General features: G+C 46.4%; 1 protein-coding gene across 5 annotated transcripts; it reads left to right on the top strand.

The window, feature by feature from the left end:
* Positions 1-1640: 1640 nt before the first annotated feature.
* Positions 1641-25211, top strand: PYM1 (PYM1 exon junction complex associated factor). 5 transcript variants are annotated; one of them, XM_089308476.1, is made up of 5 exons: positions 1641-1819; positions 4167-4203; positions 4718-4770; positions 23901-24001; positions 24288-25211. In XM_089308476.1, exons 1-5 carry the CDS (start codon positions 1783-1785, stop codon positions 24291-24293), a joined length of 234 nt encoding a protein of 77 aa, XP_089164602.1. In that variant the 5' UTR covers positions 1641-1782; the 3' UTR covers positions 24294-25211. The 5 variants fall into 5 exon arrangements, with proteins under 5 accessions (XP_089164602.1, XP_051688758.2, XP_051688759.2 ...); XM_089308473.1 differs by having other exon boundaries at positions 1768-1819; positions 23901-23994; XM_089308474.1 differs by lacking the exon at positions 1641-1819 and adding an exon at positions 2326-2484 and having other exon boundaries at positions 23901-23994.
* The last annotated feature ends 882 nt before the right edge of the window (positions 25212-26093 follow it).

Here is a 26093-nt window from a genome sequence, read left to right as displayed (position 1 = left end):
TAGGCTCTGAGCTGGATTACAGCCTAAGTCAGTTACTGGTAGGGGTGGTGGAAGAAAGGCCAAGAAACATATAGGGAGGAAGAAGCGTCTGTTGCCTAGGGCTCCAGGTGCTCATTGCTTTCATCAGCCACATCACAGAAGTCAGAAAGAAAGAAACCGCAATGAACAAAGGGAAAGGAAAAAACAGCAGCGTCTTCTCCCCGGGCCCCTTCTCTCCTCTCTTCCTCCTCAGGGTGGGGGGGCCACATCCGGGGCCCAGGGCTGGGTCCCAGGCTGGTCTGCTAAGCAGACTATCAAGTTTCACTTCCTGTCAGCTCCAGAGCGAGGACAGGATATCTGGGGGCGCAGAAGCGGGGCTTGGGTGTGGTGGCAAGCAGTCCACCTTAGGGTTGCCCCTTGTGGGACCATCTGGAAGCTGCAGACACCACTCCTCCCGTCTCTGCAGTCAACACCACTGCACCCTACTAGGTTTACAAGCTTGATCCCACACTCTCACCTCTTATCATTTATAACAGGACGGGATGCTAGGCTTCAAAAATTAATTAAATTGTATTTATTTGAAAGGAAGAAAGACAGACAAGATGCTCTTTTCTACTGGTGCACTCTCCCCCACTCCCCCACTCCCCTACTCCCCAAACACCTGCAACACCCAGGAGCTGGGGACTCAATCCAGATCTTCCACGTGGCAGGGACCAGGGACCGGTGTTTGAGCCATCATCTATCACTTCCAAGATTGTGCATTAGCAGGAAGCTGAATGGGAAGTGGAAGAGCCACAGCAGGGATCCAGGCACTTCCATACGGGTTGTGGGTGTCCCTAGTGGGGGCTTAGTCTGTGGCAAACACCTGTTCCTGTCTTTTTGAGATCCGTGGAGACAGAGAACGGGGAGGAAGGCAAACTGTAGCCTCCAGAAGAGTTTGGAGGCTTCATTTGTAAAATTCCTAGTCAAACTTGCTCAGTTTTTGTTTTTATTTATTTTTAAAAGATTTTAAAATGAAAGGCAGTTAGAGAGAGAGGAAAAGAGAGAGAGAGATCTCTTTAACACCCCCCCCCCCCCAATGCCGCAGGTCTGGGGCTAGACCAGGCAGAAGCCAGGAGCCTGCAACTCCATCTGGACCTCCCATGTGAGCGGCAGGGGCCCAAATGCTTGGCCCAGGCACATTAGCAGGGAGCGGGGCTCATAGGGGATGCCGGCATAGACGGCAGATGCCTGTTTTGCTTTTTAAATGGGGTATGCAGCCTATTGTCGGAGGTTGTCAGTAATATTCTTGTCCTCCCTGGTTCCAGTTACTGCTGGGCATTAAGCTAAAATGGGAGAGATGGAGGAGGGTCAAAGGGTGGATAGGCAAAAAGCCACACAGGAGTGAAGGAGGGCAGAGTTAGCACCGGAGGAGGGGAACCTGCTGGCGGTCCCTGCTAGGTTATAGGAGAAACAAGTTCAACAGGACTTCTTAGCCCTGGAGGAACAACAGTTGCTGAAGAGGGAGAAGGGAGGGTGCACATGTGGTTCATCTGAAGAACAGGGCGGCTCCGGCCAGGGCAGGACTGCAAAGGCAGTGACCACACAGGGCCCATATTACTGCTTTCGATCCCCAGCCCTAGGAGACTAGGACGAGGTTCATTAAAATACTAACTGGATCCGCCCATGAGTCTTCACCCTGCCCTCTGACCCTGGGGCCAGCGCAGGCCAGCAGGGACTCGGGCCCTCGTCACTCCGCGGGCCGCCCCAGGGGCAGAGCCAGGGCCGGACGGCCCGCCCCACCCGCCCGCCTCCTCCTCGGTCATGGAAGCTGCCGGCAAGCCCGAGGCTGCGGGGACAGGTGACCGACCCCGCGGCGCGCTCCGCCTCGCACGCCCCTCTCGCGGGTCTCTGTCGGGAGAGTTGAGCTGGGCGGCCGAGCGCTCTCGGCAGGCGAATTCGCTGTCCCCAGCTGCTTAGAGAGGGTTAGCTGGGGTCTTCGTTCGTCCCCGGCAACCTTCGCGCGCCCCGTGCGTTTCAGGAGTTTGCCCGCCCCTTGTCACCGAGCCGCTTCGGGAACCTGGATGCAGGCCACCAAATCGTTTTCTTACTATCAGCTCTCCCCCTACCCGCAGACCCCCGCTTTCCGGGTGGAGGTGCGCTTTGTGGGCCCTTTTCCCTCGCAGGTCTTGGACGTGGAGGAACGCCTGGCATGACAGGGACTGTGCCTCGGAATTTCTCTCGGCACCCAGAGAACTGTGTTACACGCAGCAGGCGCTCAGTGATGGCATCGGTGGCAGTAAAAGAGCCCAGGGCTTTATTTTATTAACTGCTTCAGCTTCTCCCCTCTTCTCCTCCACCTCCACCCACGAAATGGTGCGCTCTCCCTTTAAGACTAAAATGGTGGCTTGCTGCGATCAGGACTCCACTTCCGGTGGGGAGGGGGGCGGGACCCCAGCCCGCTCACGCCGGAAGTGGTTTGCGTTTTCAAGATGGCGACTCCCTATGTAACTGACGAGACCGGCGGTGAGTGCGGGAGGCGCGGAACCGCTTCTCCCCGGGCTCTCGGGGCAGGGGTTCGAACTTGGAAAGGGGTCTGTGCCCCGCCCATCCCGGGGCCCCTCCTTTGCCCCGCCCTCCGGACCGCCTTCCCCATTCATTCTCTTCTCCGGGGTGTCACCTGCGCCCCCTTCTGGTCTCTTGTTTGGGGGTCTCTGCTTCCGGTCACTCAAACCTGGGGGTCCTTCAATGCTTGTTTCTATTCCAGGACCCTCGTGGGCCATCAGCTGCTCTCCGGCAGTTGGAGCACCCGTATCTCTTTTGGGTTCTCCAGCCTTGGGGGCTCCTGCACTCTCAGTTCCCTCCAATTCCTGCCCTCCTCCTTTCCCCCTCCCCCCCTCTCTTAGCTGTGCCTGCTTTCTGCCCTACCCTAGCCCCGTTTTCATTCTTTTTCTCGAAGCTATGTCTGCTGAAGACCTCCTCCTTGCTATATGGTGCTTTTTCCACTTTCTCATCTTCAGTTGTTGGGTCGCTGAGGTCCCGAGGTATAAAGGGACCTAAAATAACTTTCAGTTTGAGTTTTCTTGGTGGCACCACCCTTCTCTGCCTTCTCAGATGATGGCAATAGAGTGTGAGGGGTCTGAGTGTGGGAGAAGGCAAACAGGAGGTGTCTGGTGACAAGCCCTTTGGCAGGTTGGTAGAGCCCACTGTGCCTTCTGCCTGGAGTGTCTGAGATATTGAAGTGTCTTGCTAGTGTATGTGAGGCGGGTGTTTTGAGAAAGAGAATCAAGGCTTTCATCATGGTTTTGTCCCACCCTAATGACCCCCTCTTTAGCAAGATGTGCATGGTAGTAATATCTCCCCAGTGGTCAAATAAGATAGTATACGTGAAAGTGGTTTGCAAGGTGCTGTGCAAGTGTTAAGGTGTTGGTTTTTGTGTTCTCTAGAGGTGACACTGCGTGCTACATACGGGCTGTTTAGAAAAATGCCATTTATGCCTCTCTCTCTGCTGTTTCCACGTTCCTTACACCTCAGTCCACCTATGTTATGGTACCTAGTGAAAATAAAGGTGTCACTTCTTCTCAAGCTCCTGTTTAAAATGGTACTGCGTCTTTCCTTTTGCTTTCTCCTCAGTAAGTCCTTTATAAACTAACAATTTTTATTTTTTTCTTAGATTGATTTATTTATTTAAAAGTCAGAGTTACACAGAGAGAGGAGAGGCAGAGAGAGAGAGAGAGGTCTTCCATCTGCTGGTTCACTCCCCAATTGGCCACAACGGCTGGAACTGCGCCAATCTGAAGCCAGGAGCCAGGAGCCTCTGCCAGGTCTCCCACGTGGGTGCAGGGGCCCAAGGACTTGGGCCGTCTTCTACTGCTTTCCCAGGCCATAGCAGAGAGCTGGATCAGAAGTGGAGCAGCCCGGTCTCAAATTGGTGCCCATATGGATGCCAGCGCTTCAGGCCAGGGCATTAACCCACTGTGCCACAACGCTGGCCCCTAAACTAACAACTTTTAATGCATGCTTTAAAAATATTATAATCACCCAATACCTGCTTCTCATTGTTACTGTGATTTTCATTAGATAAAACAGTTATTACATCTCACCCTATCCTGCCACCAAGAGGTATCTTCTGTTCCCTGTCACTATGTAGAAGAGAAGCGGGAGTTAACTGCTTTTTTTTTTTTTTTTCTTTTCTTTACTACTTCCAGGTTGTCGACCTACCACTGGCGCTAATCCTTGTGGAAGGTATTGCTATGCAATTATAGTAGTTTCGCTAAGACTTCCATGTGCTGCCCAGACCTATGGCATATTTTTTCTTGGTATCATTCTCAGAGTCTCAGGCACCTGTGTGATACTTTGATCTCATAGTTCCTCAGTGTGAAACCATGGAGTTTGCTTTGAATTTCCAAAGCAGCTGCACATCAGAATCACTACATCCTGCATCTCCTGTGACACTGCTTTTCTTTTGGGTGTTCCCCACCACTTTCACCTCCTTATCACTACCTTCTTCACCATCCTGAACCCACAGAATCAGCTTTTTGTCTTCCTTAGCTCCTCTGGTTCTTGACCCTTCCATTGTGTTGGCTTTGCCAGGACCTCATGGCTACTATGACGCCACCTAGCCACCCCTGTATGACTACCCACTTTGTTACTATCCTCATTGCTCTTTTCATTAGTTGTGATCTTTTATACTAAGCAAGCATTTCCATGATCTTGAATCATCCCTGTCAACTCTCAACTCTTTTTTTTTGGCTTCTAGGCCATACTACATTGAGAGAGAAAAAGTCCAGAAGCTAGCAGATTCAGTAGAAAGTAAGTTCATGTTAACTTCTGCCAGGATCACAGCTTCTTTCCAATTATTTTTTCCTTATATTGTCCCTTGGCTATTTCCTCAGCCTTTTCTGGTTCCTGTGGCAGATAACCTCACTTTATATTTCACTGAAAAACCAAGGTCCTTGCTCTTCCTTGTTTGCAGCCAGGTTTCTTGAATATCAGGTCTACACCTGTTCTTTCCATTTCCCTATTGCTTATCTGCTTCTTAACTCTTTTCAGTCATTGTTTCTAGCACCATACTCTTCTGAGTTGCCTATCCCCAGTGGAGCAGGTAGGTCTCAAGCTGGTGCCCATATGGGATGCCGGCGCCGAAGGCGGCGGCTTTACCTGCTGTGCCATAGCTCCAGCCTGCCCCTATATGCTTTCAAGGTACCATATCATGGTAGGGTTTTTGTTGTTGTTTTGTCTTCTTTGCTGTCTTCCCTTCTTTTTGAAGAAGTTTTGGGCTCATATATTTCCTGCTGCAGTCCTAGAACTAACCGTTTTTCCAAGAAGCACTTGTTTTTATTAAAAAATGGTATTAAAAACCAACATCTGAGCACTAGGTGTTTTCATTGCTTTTGGGATATTTGCGCATCCTCTTTTACTACTCTTTCCCCTCCCCCTACAGTGAAATAGCATTCTTGTGTTTATACTGCTGTTATCCTTGTCCACGGTCAGTACTTGCTAGTTACATGGTGTTGGGAATTTTAAGCCTTGGGAATGTAAGCCTTAGTTTTCTCATTGCTGAAACTGGAGTAACAGCTCCTACAACATAGGACCATTGTATGAATTAAAACTTAAATGATTTCTATGTCTGGCACATAGTGTCCAACATATATTTTGCAATTACTACAATTATGAAGGGTTATTGTATGGATTAGAAGATCTTTTTCTTTTATCTTTTTTTTTCTTTTTTTTATTTTTTTATTTGACAGAGTTAGACAGTGAAAGAGAGAGACAGAGAGAAAGGTCTTCCCTCTGCTGGTTCACCCCCTAAATGGCCACTATGGCCGACGTTGCACCGATCCGAAGCCAGGAGCCAGGTGCTTCCTCCTGGTCTCCCATGTGGGTACAGGGCCCAAGAACTTGGGCCCTCCTCCACTGCCTTCCTGGGCCATGCCGAGAGCTAGACTGGAAGAGGAGCAACCGGGACAGAACCGGAGCCCCGACTGGGACTAGAACCCGGCACTCATATGGGATGCCAGTGCCGCAGGTGGAGGATTATCCAAGTGAGCCATGGCACCGGCCCCTCTTTTTCTTTCTTTCTTTCTTTCTTTCTTTCTTTCTTTCTTTCTTTCTTTCTTTCTTTCTTTCTTTCTTTCTTTCTTATTTTTTTTTATTATTTTTTGACAGGCAGAGTGGACAGTGAGAAAGGTCTTCCTTTGCCGTTGGTTCACCCTCCAATGGCCGCCGCGGCCAGCGCGCTGCGGCCAGCACACCGCGCTGATCCGATGGCAGGAGCCAGGAGCCGGGTGCTTTTCCTGGTCTCCCATGGGGTGCAGGGCCCAAGCACCTGGGCCATCCTCCACTGCACTCCCTGGCCACAGCAGAGAGCTGGCCTGGAAGAGGGGCAACCGGGACCGAATCCGGCGCCCCGACCGGGACTAGAACCTGGTGTGCCGGCGCCGCAAGGCGGAGGATTAGCCTAGTGAGCCGCGGCGCCGGCCTTTTTTTTTTAAGATTTATTTTATTTATTTGAAAAGCAGAGTCTCCTTCCATCTGCTGATTCCTCCCAGGAAGTGCATAAGCAGGAAGCTGGATGGAAAGCAAAGGGACCTGGATTTGAACCAGGCACTTCAACCTGGGACACAGGGTCCCAGGCAGCAACTTCAGTGCTCCACCAAGTGCTCACCTTGATCTTTTCTTTTCTGAATTAAAAAACAAATAAAAAAAATTTTTTTTTGAAAGACAAATTGAGTTTGTCCATCTACTGGTTCATTCCCCAAATGACTGCAATAGCCAGAGCTGAGCCAACCCAGTGCCAGGAACCTGGAATTCAGTCCAGGTCTCTGACCCAGTGTCAGGGGGGAGGGACACAAGTACATGTGCCCTCACTGCCGCCTCCCAGGGTGCCCATTGGATTGGAAGCAGACTAACTGGGACTTGATCTGGGCACTCTGCTGTGGGATGTGGGGGTCCCAAATGCCTGCTCTGGTAGTTCTGTGATTTTTGTTCAATATAATTTTTTTAAAAAGATTTATTTATTTACTTGAAAGTCAGAGTTACACAGAGAGAGAAGGAGAGGCAGTTGGCCGCAATGGCCGGAACTGCACCGATCTGAAGCCAGGAGCCAGGAGCTTCCTCCAGGTCTCCCACATGGGAGCAGGGGCCTAAGGACTTGGGCCATCTACTGCTTTCCCAGGCCACAGCAGAGAGCTGGATCAGAAGAGGAGCAGCCAGGACTCAAACCACTGCCCATATGGGATGCCGGCACTGCAGGCAGCGGCTTTACCCACCACATCACAGCATCGGCCCCTCAATATAATTCTTTTACTTCAGAGTCTACTGTTCAGTTTGGTACATATCCTTCTATCCTTTTTTGTTTATTTTTTTGTTTTGTTTTGTTTATTTGAAAGGTAGAGAGAGACAGAATGAGCTCCCATCCATTGGTTCTCTCCCCAAATGCCTACAAAGGCTGGGGCTGGGCTAGGCTGAAGCCAGGAGCCAGGAACTTAACTACGTGAGCCATCACCTGCTAAAAGCAAGAAGCTGGAAGCAGGACCAGAGGCACTGGAACCCAGGCACTCCTGTGTGGGATGTGGGCATCCCAAGCAGCATCTTAACAGCTAGGCCAAATGCCCATCTCATTTTTTCCTTTATTTTTAAAAACTTGCTGAATCAGATGACATGCTTTTAAACTTTTTAAAAAATATTTATTTGAAAGGCAGAGTTACAGAGAAGCAGAGGCAGAGGCAGAGAGAGAGGTCTTTCATCTACTGGTTCACACCCCAAATGGCTGCAACAGCTGGAGCTGCGCCAATCCGAGGCCAGGAGCCAGGAGCTTCTTTCAGGTCTCCCACATAGGTGCAGGGGCCCAACGACTTGGGCCATCTTCTACTGCTTTCCCAGGGTATAGCAGAGAGCTGGATTGGAAGTGGAGCAGTCAGGACTTGAATTGGCGCCCATATGGGATGCTGGCACCCACTTTTTTAACTTTCTAAAAGATTTATTTATTTATTTATTTATTTATCTGACAAGTGACTGAGAGAGGGAAAGACAGACACACACAGAGTGAGAGTGAGAGTGAGAGTGAGAGTGAGAGTGAGAGTGAGAGTGAGAGTGAGAGAGATCTTCCATCTGTTCATTTACTCCCCAAGTGGCCACAATGTCTGGTGCTGGTCCAGATTGAAGCCAGGAGCCCAGAACTCCATCTGGGTCTCCTACTTGGGTGGCAGGGCTGCAGGTACTTGGGTCCTCTTCCACTGCATTCCCATATGCATTCACATGGAGCTGGACCAGAAGTTGAGCAGCTAGGATTCTAATGGATATTCTGATGTGGGCTGCTGGGTCATAGGCAACGGCTTAACCCTCTGTACTACAATGCTGGCCCCAAGAATATGTTTTTATGTCTTACCTTTTCATATAATTTTTTAAAAATGTATTTATTTATTTGAGAGGCATAGTGACATAGATAGGGAAAGATAGAGAAAGGTATTCCATCTACTGGTTCACTCTCCAAAAGGCCACAATGGCCAGAGCTGGGCCAATAGAAAGCCAGGAGCCAGGAGCTTCTTTCAGGTCTCCCACGTGTGTGCAGGGGCCAAAGCACTTGGGCCATCTCCTAATGCTTTCCCAGGCCATAGCAGCGAGCTGTATTGGAAGAGGAGCAGCTGGGACACAAAGCGGCACCCATATGGGATGTGGGCGCTGCAGGCAGAGGCTTAACCTACTGTGCCACAATGCCTCGCCCTCCTTATTTATATTTTTTAAAGATTTTTTTTTATTTTTATTTTTATTTTTATTTTTGACAGGCAGAGTGGACAGTGAGAGAGAGAGACAGAGAGAAAGGTCTTCCTTTGCCGTTGGTTCACCCTCCAATGGCCGCCGCAGCCGGCGCGCTGCGGCCAGCGCACCGCGCTGATCCAATGGCAGGAGCCAGGAGCCAGGAGCCAGGTGCTTTTCCTGGTCTCCCATGGGGTGCAGGGCCCAAGCACCTGGGCCATCCTCCACTGCACTCCCTGGCCATAGCAGAGAGCTGGCCTGGAAGAGGGGCAACCGGGACAGAATCCGGCGCCCCGACCGGGACTAGAACCCGGTGTGCCGGCGCCGCAAGGTGGAGGATTAGCCTATTGAGCCACGGCGCCGGCCCTAAAGATTTTTTTTTAAAATATTCATTTGAGAGGCAGAGCTACAGAAAGACAGAGACAAAGGTATTCCATCCACTGGTTCACTCCCCAAATGGTCTCAATGGCCGGAGCTGAGCCCATCCGAAGTCAGGAGCCGGGAGCTTCTTCCTGGTCTCCCATGTGGGTGGCAGTGGCCCAAGCACTTAGACATATTCCACAGCTTTCCCAGGCCATAAGCAGAGAGCTGGATTGGAAGAGGAGCAGCCGGTACATAAATCAGCAGCCATATGGGATGCTCCATGTAATCTTATGACATATTTTTCCTTGCTATTAAAAACCTGTTGTAAGGAAGGAAGGTGGGAGAGGGGCAGGGAGGGAGGGAGGAAGGGAATACCATTATGTTCTACAAATCACATCGAATCTGTTAAAACTCATTAAACATCAAAGTTTAAGAAATTGCATATAAAAAAATAAAGATAATATTCTTGGCAAAAAACAAAAACAACAAACCAAAACAACAACAAAAAAACCCATTGTAGGTGCTGGTGTAGGTGCTGGTCTGCAACGCCAGAATCCCATACGTGTACTGGTTTAAGTCCCAGCTGCTCCACTTGCAGTGCAGCTTCCTGCTAATGTTCCTGGGAAGGCAATGGAAGATGGCTCAAGTGCTTGGCCCCTGTACCCACATGGGAGACCTGGAAGAAGCTCTTGGATCCTGACTTTGGCCTGTCTCAGTGCTAACTGTTATAGCCATCTGAGGAGTGAACCAGAGGATGGAAGATCTCTCTTCTCTCTCTCTAACTCTGAATTTCAAATAAAAAGCATTGTAAACATTTTCTAAAATACTGGCAGAGTGTTTTATTATTAGTGCATGTACCCTATCTTACGTTTCTTCTGTTACTAGAATTGTTTCTAAAATTTTTATTTCAGGAACTCTGGGGACAGGCATTTGGTACAGCAGTTGGGATGTGATTGAAGGCACTTGCATCCCATATCAGAATGCCCTATATGGGTGGCAGGAAACCACCCAGGAAACCAGTTACTTCAGCCGTCAGTGCTGCGTTCCAGGGTCTGTCTCAGCAGGAAGCTAGAGGCAGATGTTGAACCCATGTACTCTGATATGGGACATGGATGTCATAACCAGCATTTTTTTAAAAAAGATTTATTTATTTTATTTGAAAGTCAGAGTTACTCAGAAAGAGGAGAGGCAGAGAGAGAGAGAGAGAGAGAGAGAGGTCTTCCATCCGATGGTTCACTCCCTAGGTAGCCGCAATGGCCGGAGCTGCACTGATCTGAAGCCAGGAGCCAGGAGCTTCTTCCAGGTCTCCCACAAGGGTGCAGGGGCCCAAGGACTTGGGTCATCTTCTACTGCTTTCCCAGACCATAGCAGAGAGCTGGATTGGAAGAGGAGCAGCTGGGACTAGAACCAGCACCCATATGGGATGCCAGAGCTTCGGGCTAAGGCATTAACCCGGTGCGCCACAGTGCCAACCCCCAGCATTTTGTTTTTAAAGCCTGCAACTCTTTTCTTTCTTTCTTTTTTTTTTTAGATTTATTTATTTATTTGAAAGAATTACATAGAGAGAGAAGGAGAGGCAGAGAGAGAGAGGGAGGTCTTCCATCCTCTGGTTTACTCCCCAATCAGCTCAACGACCTGCGCTGCGCTGATCTGAAGCCAGGAGCCAGGAGCTTCTTCCAGGTCTTCCATGTGGGTACAAGGGCCCAAGGACTTGGGCCATCTTCTACTGCTTTCCCAGGCCATAGCAGAGAGCTGGATGGGAAGTGGAGCAGCCAGGTCTCATCCCATAAGGGATGCCAGTGCTGCAGGCAGTGGCTTTACCTGCTATGCCATAGTGCTGGCCCTGTCCAGCATTTTAAACTTTAGGCCAAATGCCCACTCCTGAAAGATATTTTCATAATAAAAATAAAATATAGATCACAAACATAACTGGTAATTCCAGAACATAGAGTTTAGCAGTTTTTCTTTTAATGTACATAGCTAACATGTAAAATAACATGGATGGAATCATACCGAAAGGCTGAATATCAAAATAAGAGCCTCAGCCCTTAGTAGTACTCTGAGATGTGCCCCAGAACAAGTAACTCTAAGATTTCTGTGCTCAGATACCTTTGGGAACTACTGTAAGCCATATTCCCATCTTGTGTATGCACAGGAATATGAACATATTCATTCATTTAAACCTTGCTATTAAAAACAAAAACAAAGGATAGGTGTTGTGATGTAGCAGGTTAAGCTGTTGCCTGCAATGCTGGCATCCCATTTGGATGCCAATTCGAGTCCCAGATACCACTTCCCATCTAGCTTCCTGCTCGTAGGCCTGGGAAAGCAGAAGAAGATGGCCCAAGAGGAAGGAGCCAGCTGGGCTCCTGCCACCCACATGGGAGACTAGGTTGAAGATCCTGGCTCTTGGTGTGCAGCTATTTGGGTAGAGAATTGGTGGATGGAAGATATTTCTGTCTCTCCCTGTCAGTAAGTCTGCCTTTCAGAGAAATACATGCATCTTCAAACAAAACCTTTTCTTGTGTGTGTTTTACCCAGAATTTCGCAGACTTATTTAGCAATTTTTTAGGGTAACTCCTGTTAATGTATTATAGAAGTAATATTTTGTTTGTTTAAAAATTTGAATTGATTTTATTGATTTGAAAGACAGAGAGAGAAAGATCTCCCATTTGCTGATTTACTCCACAAATGCCCACAGCAGCTGGTGCTGGCCAGGCTGAAGCCAGGAGCAAGGAACTCCGTCTGAGTCTCTCACATGGGTGGCTGGGTCTCTACCACTTGAGCCATTACCTTCTCAGGGCACACAATAGCAGGAAGCTAGAATCCGGAATGGAGCTGGGACTGGAGTCCAGGTCTCTCATGTGGGTGGCAGGAATCCAATTATTTTCACTATCACTGCTGCCTTCCCTGGTCTGTGTTAGCAAAAAGCTGAGGTCAGGTCAGGAGCTGGGTACTCTGATGTGGAAAGTGGTCCTCTTTTACCTGGTATGCCAACTGCTAGGCTGATTTCACCACTTCGAGTGCATTGGTATCCTCATGTTTAAAAATTCTGGGATGGATAAAAATGATAAAAAATGATGTTTTATTGTTTTAATTTCTATTTTCTTTGTTTACTAGTGACATTGAATTTCTGTTTTCATTGTTTACTGGTGAGGTTGATCCGTTATGTATTCTTTCATTTATAACAATACATAATAGCATGAAGAATACAACCTTTGGAATTCACAGCCTGGATTTTTTTTTTAAGATAAATTTATTTATTTGAAAGGCAGAGTTACAGAGGTAGAGAAGGAGAGAGAGAGAAAGAGAGAGAGAGAAAGAAAGATCTTCTATTCACTGGTTCATTCCTCAAATGGCTGCAATGGCTGGGGCTGGCCAGGCCAAAGCCAGGAGCTTCTTCTGAGTCTCCCACATGGGTGCAGGGGCCCGTGCACTTGGGGTCATCTTCCACTGTTTTCCCGGGAGCTAGATCAGAAGTTTAGCAGGGGCCGTTGCTGTGGCGTAGGTTAAGCCTCCACCTGCAGTGCTGGCATCCCATAAGGTGCCAGTCGAATCCTGGCTGTTCCACTTCTGATCCAGCTCCCTAACAATGCTCTTGGGAAAGTAGCAGAAGATGGCCCAAATGGTTGGGCCCCTGTACTCATATGGAAGACCTAGATGAAGCTCCTGATTCCTGGCTTTGGCCTGGCCAGCCCTGGCCGTTGTGGCCATTTGGGAAGTGAGCCAGTGGATGGAAGATCTCTCTCTTTCTCCCTCTGTATTTCTGCCTTTCGAATAAATAAATAAATCTTAAAAAAAAAAAAAAAATGGAGCAGCTGGGGTTTGAACCAATGTTCATATGGGATGCTGGCTCTGCCAATGGTGGCTTAGCCAATTGTGCCACAATGCCAGCCTCATGGTTTTTTTTTTTCCTTTCTTTCTTTCTTTCTTTTTTTTTTTTTTTTTTTTTTTTTTGGAGATTTATCTGTCACTTGAAAGGCAAGAGTTACAGAGGGAAAGAAAGGGAGACAGATCTATCTCCTGGTTCACTCCCCAGATGACTGCAGTCCCCTCATCCAGAGCCAGGTGCTTCATCCAGGTCTCCCAGGTCCAGGCAGGGGCACAGATCCTTGGGCCATCTTTGCTGCTTTTCCCAGGCCATTACCAGGGAGATGGATCAGAAGTGGAGCAGCCTTGGGGCCGGTTTGGTGCAGTGGGTTAATGCTCCACCTGGGTGTCAGAATCCCATTTGGGTGCTGGTTCTAATCCCAGCTGCTCCTCTTCAGATTGAGCTCTCTGTTGTAGCCTGGGAAAGCAGTAGAAGATGGCCCAAGTCCTTGGGCCCCTGCACCCATGTGGGAGGCCTGGAAGAAGCTCCTGGTTCTTGGTTTTGGATCGGTGCAGCTCCGGCCGTTGGGGCCATTTGGGGTGTGAGCTAGTGGATGGAAGACCTTTCTCTCTGTCTCTCCCTCTCACTGTCTGTAACTCTACCCCTCAAATAAATAAAATCTTTAAAAAAAGAAAAAAAAGAAGAAGAAGAAATAGAGTAGCCGGGACTCTAACCGGAGCCCATATGGGATGCCAGCCAGTGTCACAGATGTTGGCTTAACCATATGTACTGCAGTACTGGCCCCATAGCCCGTGTTTGAATTCTGATGAAGTTTACTAACTTTGGACAAGTTATTAAAGTTCTTATCTGTAAAGATGGAATTAATATTGCATAGAGTTGTGAAAATTAAATTAAGATAATGTATATAAACACTGAGCAGTGTTCTTGGCAAGCAAACAATGAAGGGTGGCTGCTATTACTTTTTGAGAATTGACTATTGAATTTATGTATGGACTGCATCCAAAGCCCTGGTCTCTGATATGAGCACAAACTGCTTTTCAGTGTACTGTTATCACATACTACATTTTTGCTTGTACTTCTGGTGAAATTGGGCTATGAGATAGATGGAATAGCAGTGTGATGATGTGTGAATTTGGGGGTGTTGGGTTACAGCCATGTGCTACCTTTGTGATCTTGGACATGTCTTTAACCTCTCTTCAGCTGTAAATGATAATGTCTCCCCATTGTCTAGATTCAGCAACACAGTGTATGTCAAGTTCCTTGTATGTGGCTTCTTCATAAATGCTGTTTTCTACTTGTTCTTAACATAGGGTAGTTTTTCACTGCTATAGATTTGTTTCTTGGTCCTCTCTGACTCCCCTTCTTCCTTTCTCTGCTCACAGAAATGTCGGCTGCTGATATGTTGTTACTATTACCTCGTCTTTAAAGTCAAGTCCCTGAAGTTGTCCTAATTTCCCGTCCCTTTCCCTTACCAAATGGGGTGTGACTTGAAACTTTTAATGGTTGTGTGTCTGTGATTTGCCTACCTGCTCCTTACTTAAGACTGTACATTTCTTGAAAATAGGGACCATCTTGCTCATCTTGGCAATCCCTGTACCACTTAGTATAGTCCTTTTCTCGTAAGAAGCTTTCAATAAATGTTTCTTTATACAATTTAATGAATTTGTAATCTGGCATCTGACCGCTCTATTTTTCTGAGGCTGTGTTCTCAGAAATAACCAGAGATTTCCAAATTGCCAAAAACAGTTACCCCTTTCTTGTTTCTTCTTGTCCTTGATCTCTCTGCAGTATTTGATATTGTTAACTGCCTGCCCCTTAATGCAGTGTTTGACACTGTCAATCACCTACCCTCACTCACCACTCTTTTCATCTCCATGGTCTCCAGCCATCCTGGTTCTCCTTTCCTGTGACTCACTTTCCCTTGTTGGTGGTTCTTTTTCTTCCTTGAGGGATGTGGTGACAACCAGTTTTCCCGGGTCATTTCTCCAATTATTGTCTCTTTTTCTGTTTTCTCTACATCAGAAGCTACATCCAGATCTTAGGATCGTTGGCCCTGAGGGTGCTCTAGATCCACGTTGCAGACCTCTCTCACCTTTCCTAGTCACGTCCCCCAGTCCCTTGGAGTTCCTCCACCCCTCACTGTGTTGTCTCCTTACTGTCTTCCTGTGACCCCGGGAAATAAGAAGACCCTTTTCATTTCAAAGAGATTTTGTTGTTAATGTAGATTTAAGGAAACAGATTGAAGACTATAAAAAACATTAGGCAAATGTAGTGGAGAAATGATGAAGCTTAAAAGTTTTAATAGTAGCAGTCCCTGAGCTGTAGTTTCTCCTCAAAGATGTTATCTGCAAGTCCTGATATTCTGCCCTTGGTTTTTATTTCTAGGGGTGGGAATCGCCAAACCTCTCCCTTCTTTTTGACTTCACCCTTGGATACCATCAAGGCCAGAGGATGGAACCAAGATAACATAAAATAGGTGCTCCTTTGTGATCATGGGGCTGTTTGTATCTCTGAGGGCTTCCACACAGGATGGCCATTCAAGACGCTTCTGCCCTGCCTTTCCTCACAGTCTGTCTTTACTCCCAAACCTTCAGTTACACAGTAGTCTTTCCTTATCCACAGTTTTGCTACTATGGTTTTACTTTCTGCGGTTTCAGTTAATCTATAGTCAACTGTGGTCCAAAAATATGGTACAGTATGATAAGATAGTTTGAGAGAAAGACCGTGTTCACATAATTTTTATTATAATATATTGTTTAATTATTCTATTATTAGTTATTATTGATCTCTTAGTACCTGATTTATAAGTTAAACTATTATAGGTATGTATATTTAGGAAAAATTAATATACAGGTTGAGTATGCCTAATCTGAAATGCTTGGGACCAGAGGTGGAGACTTTAGATTGTTTCAGGTTTTAAACTATTTGTGTATACATAATGAGATATCTTGGGGATGGAACCCAATTCCATATACAAAATTCATTTAAATTTCATACATCTTAAACATATAGCCTGCAAATAATTTTATAAAAATTTTTATTGTGCCTGTGTTTTGACTGCAACCCATTACGTGAAGTCAGGTGTGGAATTTTCCACTTGTGGCATCATATTGGTGCTCAATAAATTGTGAATTTTGGAGCATTTGGAATTTCAGATTTTTGGATCAGGGATGCTCAACCTATATAGGGTTTGGTACTGTCTGTGGTTTCAGGCATCCATGAGGGAGTCTTCAGATGTATCCCACACAGATAAGGGGGTACTACTGTAATCTCTATGCGATTAACTTAAATGTATGCTTCTGATATTATCCCTTTCTCCCTGATTCCATGTAAAACACTACTTGTCTAGAATTGAATTAGTGTTTTCATAAAGTTATCTTCTCTTCTGGACTTTGTTTATATTAGTGGTTTTTATTTTTCCACGTTTCCAGATTTGAGTGATACTTTAATTAGTGTACTTATTTGTTGTCTTTCTTCCTTTCTAGAATGTATGCTATAAGAAGGCAAGAATCTTGCTTTACACATTATTGTATGCCCAGCTCCTGTTATACTATGCCTGGCACAACAGGAAGTGCTCAATAAACATTTAAAATTCATGTGTGAATAAATGTTATTACCATATGCCCTGCTTACCCATAGATATGGTGTGAAAAGTAAGAGAATACATGTGTAAATATCAGATTAAGTCCCATAGCATTGTTTCAGTTCTTTCCTCTCTAATTCAAATCTTGGCAGTCTTTGGGTCCTGTTGACTTACCCTTTGTGATAAATTCCTCGCTCATTTTCCTTTCAATACCATAGAGACCATCTCAGTCAAGTCTTCTCATGTTGCAGCTACTGCTTTCATTTCCTCTCCCTCTGGTTTGTGGTACAGGCAGCCCTTTGTATCTGTGGTTTCTGCATCCATGGATTCAGCCAACCGTGGACTGAGAATGTTTGGGGAAAAAATTGTGTCTGTACTAAACATATTAGTACTTTTTGTCTTGTCATTATTCCATAAACAACACAGTGTAACAACTCTTTGCATGGAATTTACAACATATTAGGTATTATAAGTAGTCTAGAGATGACTAAAAGTATTAGGAAGAATATGCATAGATAATATGCAAATACTATGCCTTGTTATATAAGGGACTTGAGCAGGGTACTTTGATATCCCTAAGGGGTCCTGGAACCAGTCTCCATGGATACTTAGGGGCAGCTGTATGTGTTTTCAGGTTAATCTTAAAGCATTGCTTTGAGCTGATCACCTGTCCTCACTTATTAATATTCTCCTACAGTCTGAGGCTTAAATCTAAACTTAGTGGACATAGGGGACCTTTCATATTTTCATGAATTTACCTCTAGTCTCTTTTCCCATTCAATATGCTTTTTGCCCAACATGCTAGATTGTTTCTGTTCCCTAATATGATCGTTAAATTTACTCATTCAATAATTCAATCAGTATTTGCTGTCTCCTGTGAGCCAGGCTCTTGACTACAGAGTTCAAAGACAAAGTCCCTGCTATGGAGCAGGCAAACAATTATGTTAAACATTAGAACATGATGAAGGCTAACATAGGTGCTGTGGGCACACAGAAGTCACCCCCTAACCTGGCTAAGGGTGTGCAGAGGTCAGGGAAGGCTGTTGTGGGGAGTTTATACTTGAACTTGACCTTTAAAGACCAATAGGAATTAACTAAGATAAGAAACAAAGAAAGTCTATTCCAGGCCAAGGGAAGCAAGAGCAAAAAGGCATGGAGAATAGAGCCTGTGTCTGCATGGGGTTTGTGAATATTTCTGTGGCTTAGAGCAGCATGTGTGGCTGGGTGCCAGGAGGCTGGAGATGAGGAAGAGCTAGGTCAAGGAGGCCTCTGTGTGCAGCTCCATCCTCCACGTAAGTACTCTGAGGGCAGCTGGAATCCAGGAAGGATTTTCACTGAAGGCATAGTCTGCTTAAAATAAACAGCCTTACCTGTTCCTTTGCTTATCTCTGTATGTCTGAAATCCTTCCCTCTCACCTCTCTCCTCAACCACATCTCCACCTCTACCTGTCTACATCCTGCCCATATTCCAAGGACAACAACAGACACTGTGTCCCTTTTAAAGTCTTTGTGAGTCATCTGGTTAACCATAGCTTCCAATAATTCCACTCTGTTTTGTAGAACTGTAGTTTTTCAAGCCATTTAGGAGAAATCTCAATCCACAGTAAAATAACAATATTAATGGGAATTTTTAAAAAGAAAAATTATGTATAAAATTATGAGCTCAATATAACATTTTCATTAATACATATTTCTTTATTTTTTTAAAAGAATTTATTTTCATTTTAGTTGACAGAGAGAGAGGTCTCCCATCTACTAGTTCACTCTGTAAATGCCTGCAACAGCCAGGACTTGGCCAGGTTGAAGCCAGGAGTGGAGCCCAGACCTCAATCCAGGTCTCCCATGTGTGTGGCAGGGACCCAGGTACTTGAGCCATCATGTGCTGCCTCCTGGGGGGTGCATTAGCTGCCACTGGAATCCAGGCACTCCAGTATGGGATAAAGGCTTCCTGAACAGTGCCTTAACTACTGTGAGAACGGAACACTTCCTGTTTAGTCTTTTCTAAGCTTACAAATATGCATAATATATTTAATAGTTGAAATTATGGTAGATAGACAAGCACATATTTTCTTTATGTTTTGCATTACATCATATTACATGATTTTTTATCATCATTTCTAGCAGACATATTACATATATTTAGACATTCTTGTATAATTGGATATGCAGCTTTAAAAACATTTAGGGAGGCCAGCATTGTTACAACCTCTGCTTGTAACACTGGCATCCCATATCACAGTGCTGGTTTGAGTCCCAGCTCTTCTACTTTCAATCCAGCTTCCAGCTGATATGTCTGGGAAGGCAGAGGAAGATGGCTTTGTACTTGGGTCCCTGCCACCCATGTGGGAAACCAGAATGGAGTTCCTGACTCCTGACTTCGGCTTGGCCCACTGCTGGTTGTTGCAGACTTTTGGGGAGTGAACCAGCAGATGGAAGCTCTCTGTCTCTCCCTGACTGTTGTTCTGCATTTCAAATAAGTAAACAAATCTTAAAAAATTCTTTAGCTGTTTATAGATAATGCTGTAATTTTCACATAATTATCTCTTCCTTAATTTTTTTTTCATGTTGGAACTATTTATACTAAATTCTCAAGATTGGGATTACTAAAACAAAGTGTCTTGAATGATCGCTCACATCTAGCCCTCTCACCCTTCCCCTCGTCAGTGTATTACTTACCATGTGCTGTCAGTTCTTTGACAGTATAGCTGGCATCAGTCTCGTCCTTTTCATTTTCATTGTTTCCACCAGTCTACCTCTCCAAGCCAGGATTATTGCAATATTTTTTTTTTCCTAACTTGCTTCCCCAGTCCCCAATTTTTTTTTTTCCAATGTGCCTTTTTACCTTAACAGATTATTTGCCCTTAAAACATTGCTTTGGATATAGAATTCATTCATTTATCAAAAACTTCTGGGTAAAGGAGTCATTCATACGACAAATATTTATTGCATGCTGCATGCATGTGCCAGATTCGAAACTCCTTCTCTGGCTCTGAGAGTCTGAACATCCTCCCAGTCATTGTACCAGTCCTTCCCCTGACTCAGCCAGACTGCCCTGTTTTCCGTCTCTGAGAGTGTCATCCCTCTACCTTCCCATGTCTGGAATTTTGTTTTTAAATGGGCTTCTATTTTGAATGCATTATGTTTTCATTTGCTGTAATTTGACCCGTCTTCCTCCAGCCCAGCTCCAGTCTCAGCCTGCCAGCTGCTGCATGCTTTGTTTTCACTGCTGCCCTGCACTGCCACTGCTGGGTAAGAAGTCCTCCGCGTACCCTCAGTGGTTCAGAGAAGGTGCAGGCCTCTTGACCTTGTTTTCAAGGTTTTCTTAGGTCTGGCCCATTTTTTTATTTCCAGCCTGGCTTCCTACTCCGAAGGTGAACTCTTCACCTGACCCTTTGCACTCTGTTCCATGCCATCCCCACATCCGTGTCTTTCTTTGCTCATGTTTTTTTCTTTCTTCCATCTTGTCCACCTGTCAAATCTTGCCTATTTTCTTTAACAATTTTTGTTGTTATTGTTGTTTTGGAGGCTGACGTTTCATGCAGTGGTTAAGGTATCACTTGGAAACCTACATCCCATATAGGATTGCCTGAGTTAGATTCTGCTCTGCTTCCAACCCAGCTTCCTGCTGATGAACACCATGGTGTGTGAAGGGGGCACACGGGTTATCACTCAATTACTTGGATCCCTGCCACCAGCTGAGAGACCAGGACGGTGTTCCTGGCTCCTGGCTGCATCCTGGCACAGTCCTGGCTATTGTGGGCATTCGGGAAGTAAACCAACAGGTGGAGGATTTCTCTCTTTCTCTCTGCCTTTAAAATAAAATGAAAATAAACTAAGAGAGTTTTAAACAATGAATTAAGGGAATAATTATTGAATTTTTATTATAATTTATTAGTGATATTTGCATTTTAAACAAAGAATACCAATTTATTTAATATTAATAAATGTGGATTATATAATCCACATGGGATGTACTGTACTTGACTTTTATTTTTATAACTTTTTAAAAGATTTATTTATTTAAAAAACAGAGTTAGAGGGAGGGAAAGACAGGGAGAGAGAGCTTCCATCTGCTGGTTTATTCCCAAATGGCCACAACAGCTGGGGCTGGGCCAGGCTAAAGCTAGTGGCCTGGAACTCCATCTGGGTCTCCCAAGTGGGTCTGGGGGCTTAAGGACTGGGCTGTCTTCTACTGCTTCCCTAGGCTCATTAGCAGGGAGCTAGATCGGAAGTGGAGCAGCCAGGACTGGAACCCACACCCATATGGGATGCTGGCATCACAGGCAGCACCTTAACCTGCTATGCCACAATGCCAGCCCTAACTTTTATTTTTTACTTGTTAAGAAAGATTTATGTGTTTGTTTATTTGAAAGGCAGAGAGAGACAGAGAGAGAGAGAAAGAGAGATCGATCTTCCATTTGCTGATTCACTCTCCAAATAGCTACAACAGCCAGATTGATGAAGCCAGGAGCCAGAAGCTCCATCTGTCTCCCATATAGGTGTGAGGGGCCCAAGTACTGGGCTGTCACCTGTTGTCTTTCCAGGTGCATTAACAGGAAACTGGACTGGAGTAAACTGGATTTGAATGAGGCGCTGTGATGTATTGTACGGGCATCCCAAGGAGTGAGCTTAACCTGCCATTCTGCAACACCTGCTGTGACTTAAAAACAAACAAGCAAACAAAAAAACCTCTTGTTTTCTGTATTTTCACAAAAGAAAAAAGAGTAGTACAAAACATATATATGTTTTTTAAAAAATGCTTTATTTATTTAAAAGGCAGAGTTACAGAGAGAGTACAGGAGAGACAGAAGAGATAGGGTACAGAGAGGAGAAGTCTTCTATCTGCTGGTTCACTCCCCAGATGGCCACAACGGCCGGAGATGGGCCGATCCAAAGGCAGAAGCCAGGAGCTTTTTCCAGGTCTCCCATGTGGGTACAAGGGCCTAAGGACTTGGGCCATCTTCTACTGCTTTCCCAGGGCATAGCAGAGCTGGATCACAAGTGGAGCAGCTGGGACTCAAACCAGTGCCCACATGGGATGCTGGCATTGCAGGTAATGGCTTAACCTGCTACACCACAACACCGGCCCCAAAACATATATATGTTAGTGGCTCCTATCAGCTGTTGTTCCAGGTTGTCCCTCTGAAAGTAACCAGCATTCGAGGCTTGCTATGTCCTTCCATACCTCTGTCTTTGTCCCTGTGTCTGAGCTACACTAGACCTTTAGGCACTGCCCCTTGTGCCAACAAAATGGGGACCATGGGCTATACTAGCAATTTTCAAAGGGTTGTCTGACCCTTGGGGTATTCCTAAGAGCATTTCAGGAGTTCTACAACAGTTTTTATAATAAAACAGATTTATTTCCCTTTTTCATTGGGTTGACATCTGCACCGATGTTACAAAAGACATAGCGGGTAAAACTGCTCTCCCATCAGCATGCCTTTGGCAAGATGGCGGCACCAGACTCTACCAGTCATTGTGCTCGTCACTGCCACACACTTGGAATTTCACTTAAGAATGTCACTGATGGGCTGGTATTGTGCTGTAAGGGGTAAAGCTGTTGTCTACAACTCCTGTATCCCATATGGGTACCAGTTCGTGTCCTGGCTGCTCCACTTCCAATCCAGCTCTCGGATGCTGGCCCGGGAAAAACAGCAGAGAATGACCCAAGTGCTTGGGCCCCTGCCACCCATCTGGGAGACTGGGATGAAGTTCCTGGCTCCTGGCTTCAGCTTGGCCCAGCACTGGCCGTTGCAGCCATCTGGGGAGTGAACAAGCAGATGGAAGGTATTGCTCCTCTCTCTCTCTCTCTCTCTCTCTCTCTCTCTCTCTCTCTCTCTCATTCCTGCTCTCTCTGTGACTCTTAAATCTTTTTTTTAAAAAAAGTCATTGATGGTGCAGCAGAAGTGATTAGTTTTATTAACCCTGCCCCTGAGTACACTTCTTTTTAACCTTCTCTGCGACTAAATGGAAAGTAAGCATGAAACACCTGTGCTGCCCACCGCACTGAGGGTTGTCTCAAGGACAGGCCCTCGCACCGCTGTCAGGTTCGCAAGCCCAATAAGCTTCCTTACCATGGAACATCTTCCTTACTGGCAAGGACACTGACAAACTATGGTAATTCAGACCTCAGCATCTGAAGGTAATTTTCCTGAAAGTGCAGGAATTAAGTTTGCCATTTCAAGGAAAACAACTGGTAGTTTGTTGCCAATGATAAAATTCAAACCCTCAAGTTGAAAATTAGAATTTTGGAAAACTTGTAGTTGCCACTGTGCCCTTGACAGCTTTCCAGTACTTACAGACAGTTCTGGTAAGATTAACAAATGCTCCTTTTTTAAGATACTGCATAGCAAAATACACAGTATTACAGAATAAGAGTGTAAGAGAGGTACTGGAACAGAAAAGCTTGAAGGCCCCATACGTTATCCCACCACTCACTTTTCCACTTGGTATGTCGTGACTAGTATTCAATGTCAGTGCTTTTTCTCTCTTGTTCTTTTTAATACATTTTAAAAATATTTTTATTTATTTGATAGGTAAAGTTACAGAGAGAGACAGAGAGAGAGGTAGGTCTTCCATCCACTGGTTCACTCCCTAAATGGCCGCAATGGCCAGAGCTGAGCCGATCCGGATCCAGGAGCCAGGATCTTCTGGTCTCCCATGTGAGTGCAGGGGCACAAGGACTTGAACAATCTTTTACTGCTTTCCCAGGTCACAGCAGAGAGCTGGATGGGAAGAGGAGCAGCCAGGACTAGAACCGGCGCCCATATGGGATGCCAGCGCCACAGGCAGAGGATTAACCTACTGTGCCACAGTGCCAGTCCCTCTTGTTCTTTTAATAACAGCAGGTGCTCCATTGTGTGGATGAACCAAATTTGTATAGTTATTCAACTGTGGATAGCCATTGAAGCTGCCTTCAGGTTTTTGCTAATTCAGTTAATGCATCGCCAAACCTGCTTTACATATATCCTTGTGCACTGGTACTTTTTATATCTGTAGTATGGATTCCTGGGAGTTGACCTGTTTTCAGGGTCCATCTAAATAAAATTTCCTGTTCTCTATGGCATCATCTGTGGTCATTTCTCCCTATGGTTCTTGGTTTTGCCTCTTTTTAGCCTCTTGTTCATTACTTCATTAATGTCTTCTTGCTGCCATCTTGTGTTTTAAAAAAAAATTCTTCATCTGTGTCTCTCCTTTCTTGCCAACCAAATGATCAAAATAAAAGCCCGTTGAGAGCCGGAAGGTGTGTTGTGCGGTGTGCAGACACTCAGGAAATAGTGAATGCTGAGGAGAGGTGCTGGATGGCTGAGCCGAGGGAAGGGCTGCACGTTCATGCGTTCTGTGATCTTGGGGCAGTGTTGAAAAGTGAGAAAGAGTAACTCTCCATCTTAATTTCACTCATTTCAGGCAAGTACATCGCCTCAACACAGCGACCCGACGGGACCTGGCGCAAGCAGCGGAGGGTCAAAGAAGGCTACGTGCCCCAGGAGGAGGTCCCAGTGTGCGTGGTCAGGCTTGAGGAGGGCTGCTGGGTGGGGTCCCTACTGAAGGAGCTGCAAGGAGAAGGAGGGACGGAGGGCGACTCCTTCCAGACCGGGGATTCAGGGGTGAGGGAGGGTCACAGTGCTCAGTCCTATTCCCGTGATCTCTGTCCATCAGATCCTCCAAATGAGGGGGGCCTCCAGAGCGGGAGGAAGCAGAAATGTGGTGGGAGTGCGGTGACTGGGAGGGTTAGTAGGGGGGTTAGGAGAGTCTGGGATTCTCTGCACTGCTGACACCTCCCTTTTCCTGCAGCTATGAAAACAAGTATGTCAAGTTTTTCAAGAGTAAACCAGAACTGCCCCCAGGGCTGAGCCCTGAGGCCACTGCTCCTGCCGCCCCGTCCAGGCCTGAAGGTGGTGAGCCAGGCCTCTCTAAGACAGCCAAGCGCAACCTGAAGCGGAAGGAGAAGAGGCGGCAGCAACAAGAAAAAGGAGATGCAGAGGCCTTGAGCCGGACTCTTGAGAAGGTGTCCGTGGGAGACACACCCCGACCCCCCAGTGCTCCACAGGGCTCCCAGGCAGCCCCCACAGCTGCCTCTGAGCAGCCCGACCCAGCTGCCACCACCGAGAAAGCCAAGAAGATAAAGAACCTAAAGAAGAAGCTCCGTCAGGTGGAGGAGCTGCAGCAGCGAATCCAGGCTGGGGAGGTCAGCCAGCCCAGCAGAGAGCAGCTGGAGAAGCTGGCGAGGAGGAGGGCGCTGGAGGAGGAGCTGGAGGACTTGGAGCTTGGCCTGTGAGGCCTCTGGGCAGTGGGAAACGGACTGCAGAACAAACCACGGGGCGCTGTGCGGTCTGGGGAAATGCTGGTGGCAGCAGGCAGGAGGGTGCCCCCGTCCTGGCTCACTTCCGCCTGTCCCCCAGGACCTAGCCTCTCCCTCATTCCTTCCCCTGTCTTCCCAATTCCTGTTTTTTGGACTTTTCCCCCGCCCATTCCCAGTGTTCCAGACCTCAGTGACTACCCCCAGATACCTCTGCTGCTGATTCGGGTGTCTTGTTTAAAAGAAAATTGGGTGGGTGGGAGTCTGTCCGAGAACTGAGGTTGTGGGTAGAGGGAGTATGCCCAAATCTCCGAGTCCTGGTTCCTGTTCAAGGTGTTTATGGATTATAGCCCCCTCCATCCCTCACCTCTTTTTTGTTTTGTTTTTTAAAGAACAAGAATAAACTCAAGTAGACAACATGTCTGGCTTTGCCTTTTTCTGTTCTGTTCCTAGTAGGTATTTTATCCCCTGTGTTTGGCACAGGAAGAGTACTGGGAGTAAAATTCCTTTTTTAATTTTTGAAGTTTGTATACATGGGGCCGGTGCTGTGGCGCAGCGAGTTAACACCCTGACCTGATGTGCCAGCATCCCATATGGGCGCTGGTTCAAGTTGTGGCTGCTCCACTTCCGATCCAGCCCTCTGCTATGGCCTGGAAAAGCAATAGAGGATAGCCCAAGTCCTTGGGCCCCTGCGCCTGCGTGGGAGACCCGGAAGAAGCTCCTGGCTCCTGGAGCCAGCTCCGACCGTTGCGGCCAATTGGGGAGTGAACCAGCGGATGGAAGACCTCTCTGTCTCTCTGCTTCTCCTCTCTCTGTGTAACTCTGACTTTCAAATAAATAAATAAATCTTAAAAAAAAAAAAAAAGTTTGTATATATCTATTTGAAAGGCAGAGTAACACAGAAAGAGAAAGAGACAGAAAGAGATCTTCTATCTGCTGGTTTATTCCCCCAAACGGCTGCAACAACCAGGCTGAAGCCTGGAGCCAGGAACTCCATCCAGGTCTCCCTTGTGGGTGGCAGGGCCCAGGGACTTTGGGCCATTTTCTCGCTGCTTTCTCAGGCACTTGAGCAGGGAGTTGGATTGGAAGCAAAACAGCTGGGACTTGAATTGGTGCTCTGTTACGGGATGCTGGCCTTGCAGTGGTGGCCACAATACAGGCCCCTCCTTTTTAATTTTTAAAAGTTATCAGTGTCTGACCAAGTTAGCAACACTGATTCCTATACTTGTTTGCTCAGACCTCAGGAAACAAAAATGTGTTATAATCAAATTTGGAACAAATTTAACTTGATATATTACCTG

Source organism: Oryctolagus cuniculus, chromosome 11, assembly GCF_051225735.1.
Source record: "Oryctolagus cuniculus isolate XC-2025 breed Fujian yellow rabbit chromosome 11, ASM5122573v1, whole genome shotgun sequence".
NCBI classification, from domain to species: Eukaryota; Metazoa; Chordata; class Mammalia; order Lagomorpha; family Leporidae; genus Oryctolagus; species Oryctolagus cuniculus.
This window is presented reverse-complemented; position numbering and strand designations above follow the sequence as displayed.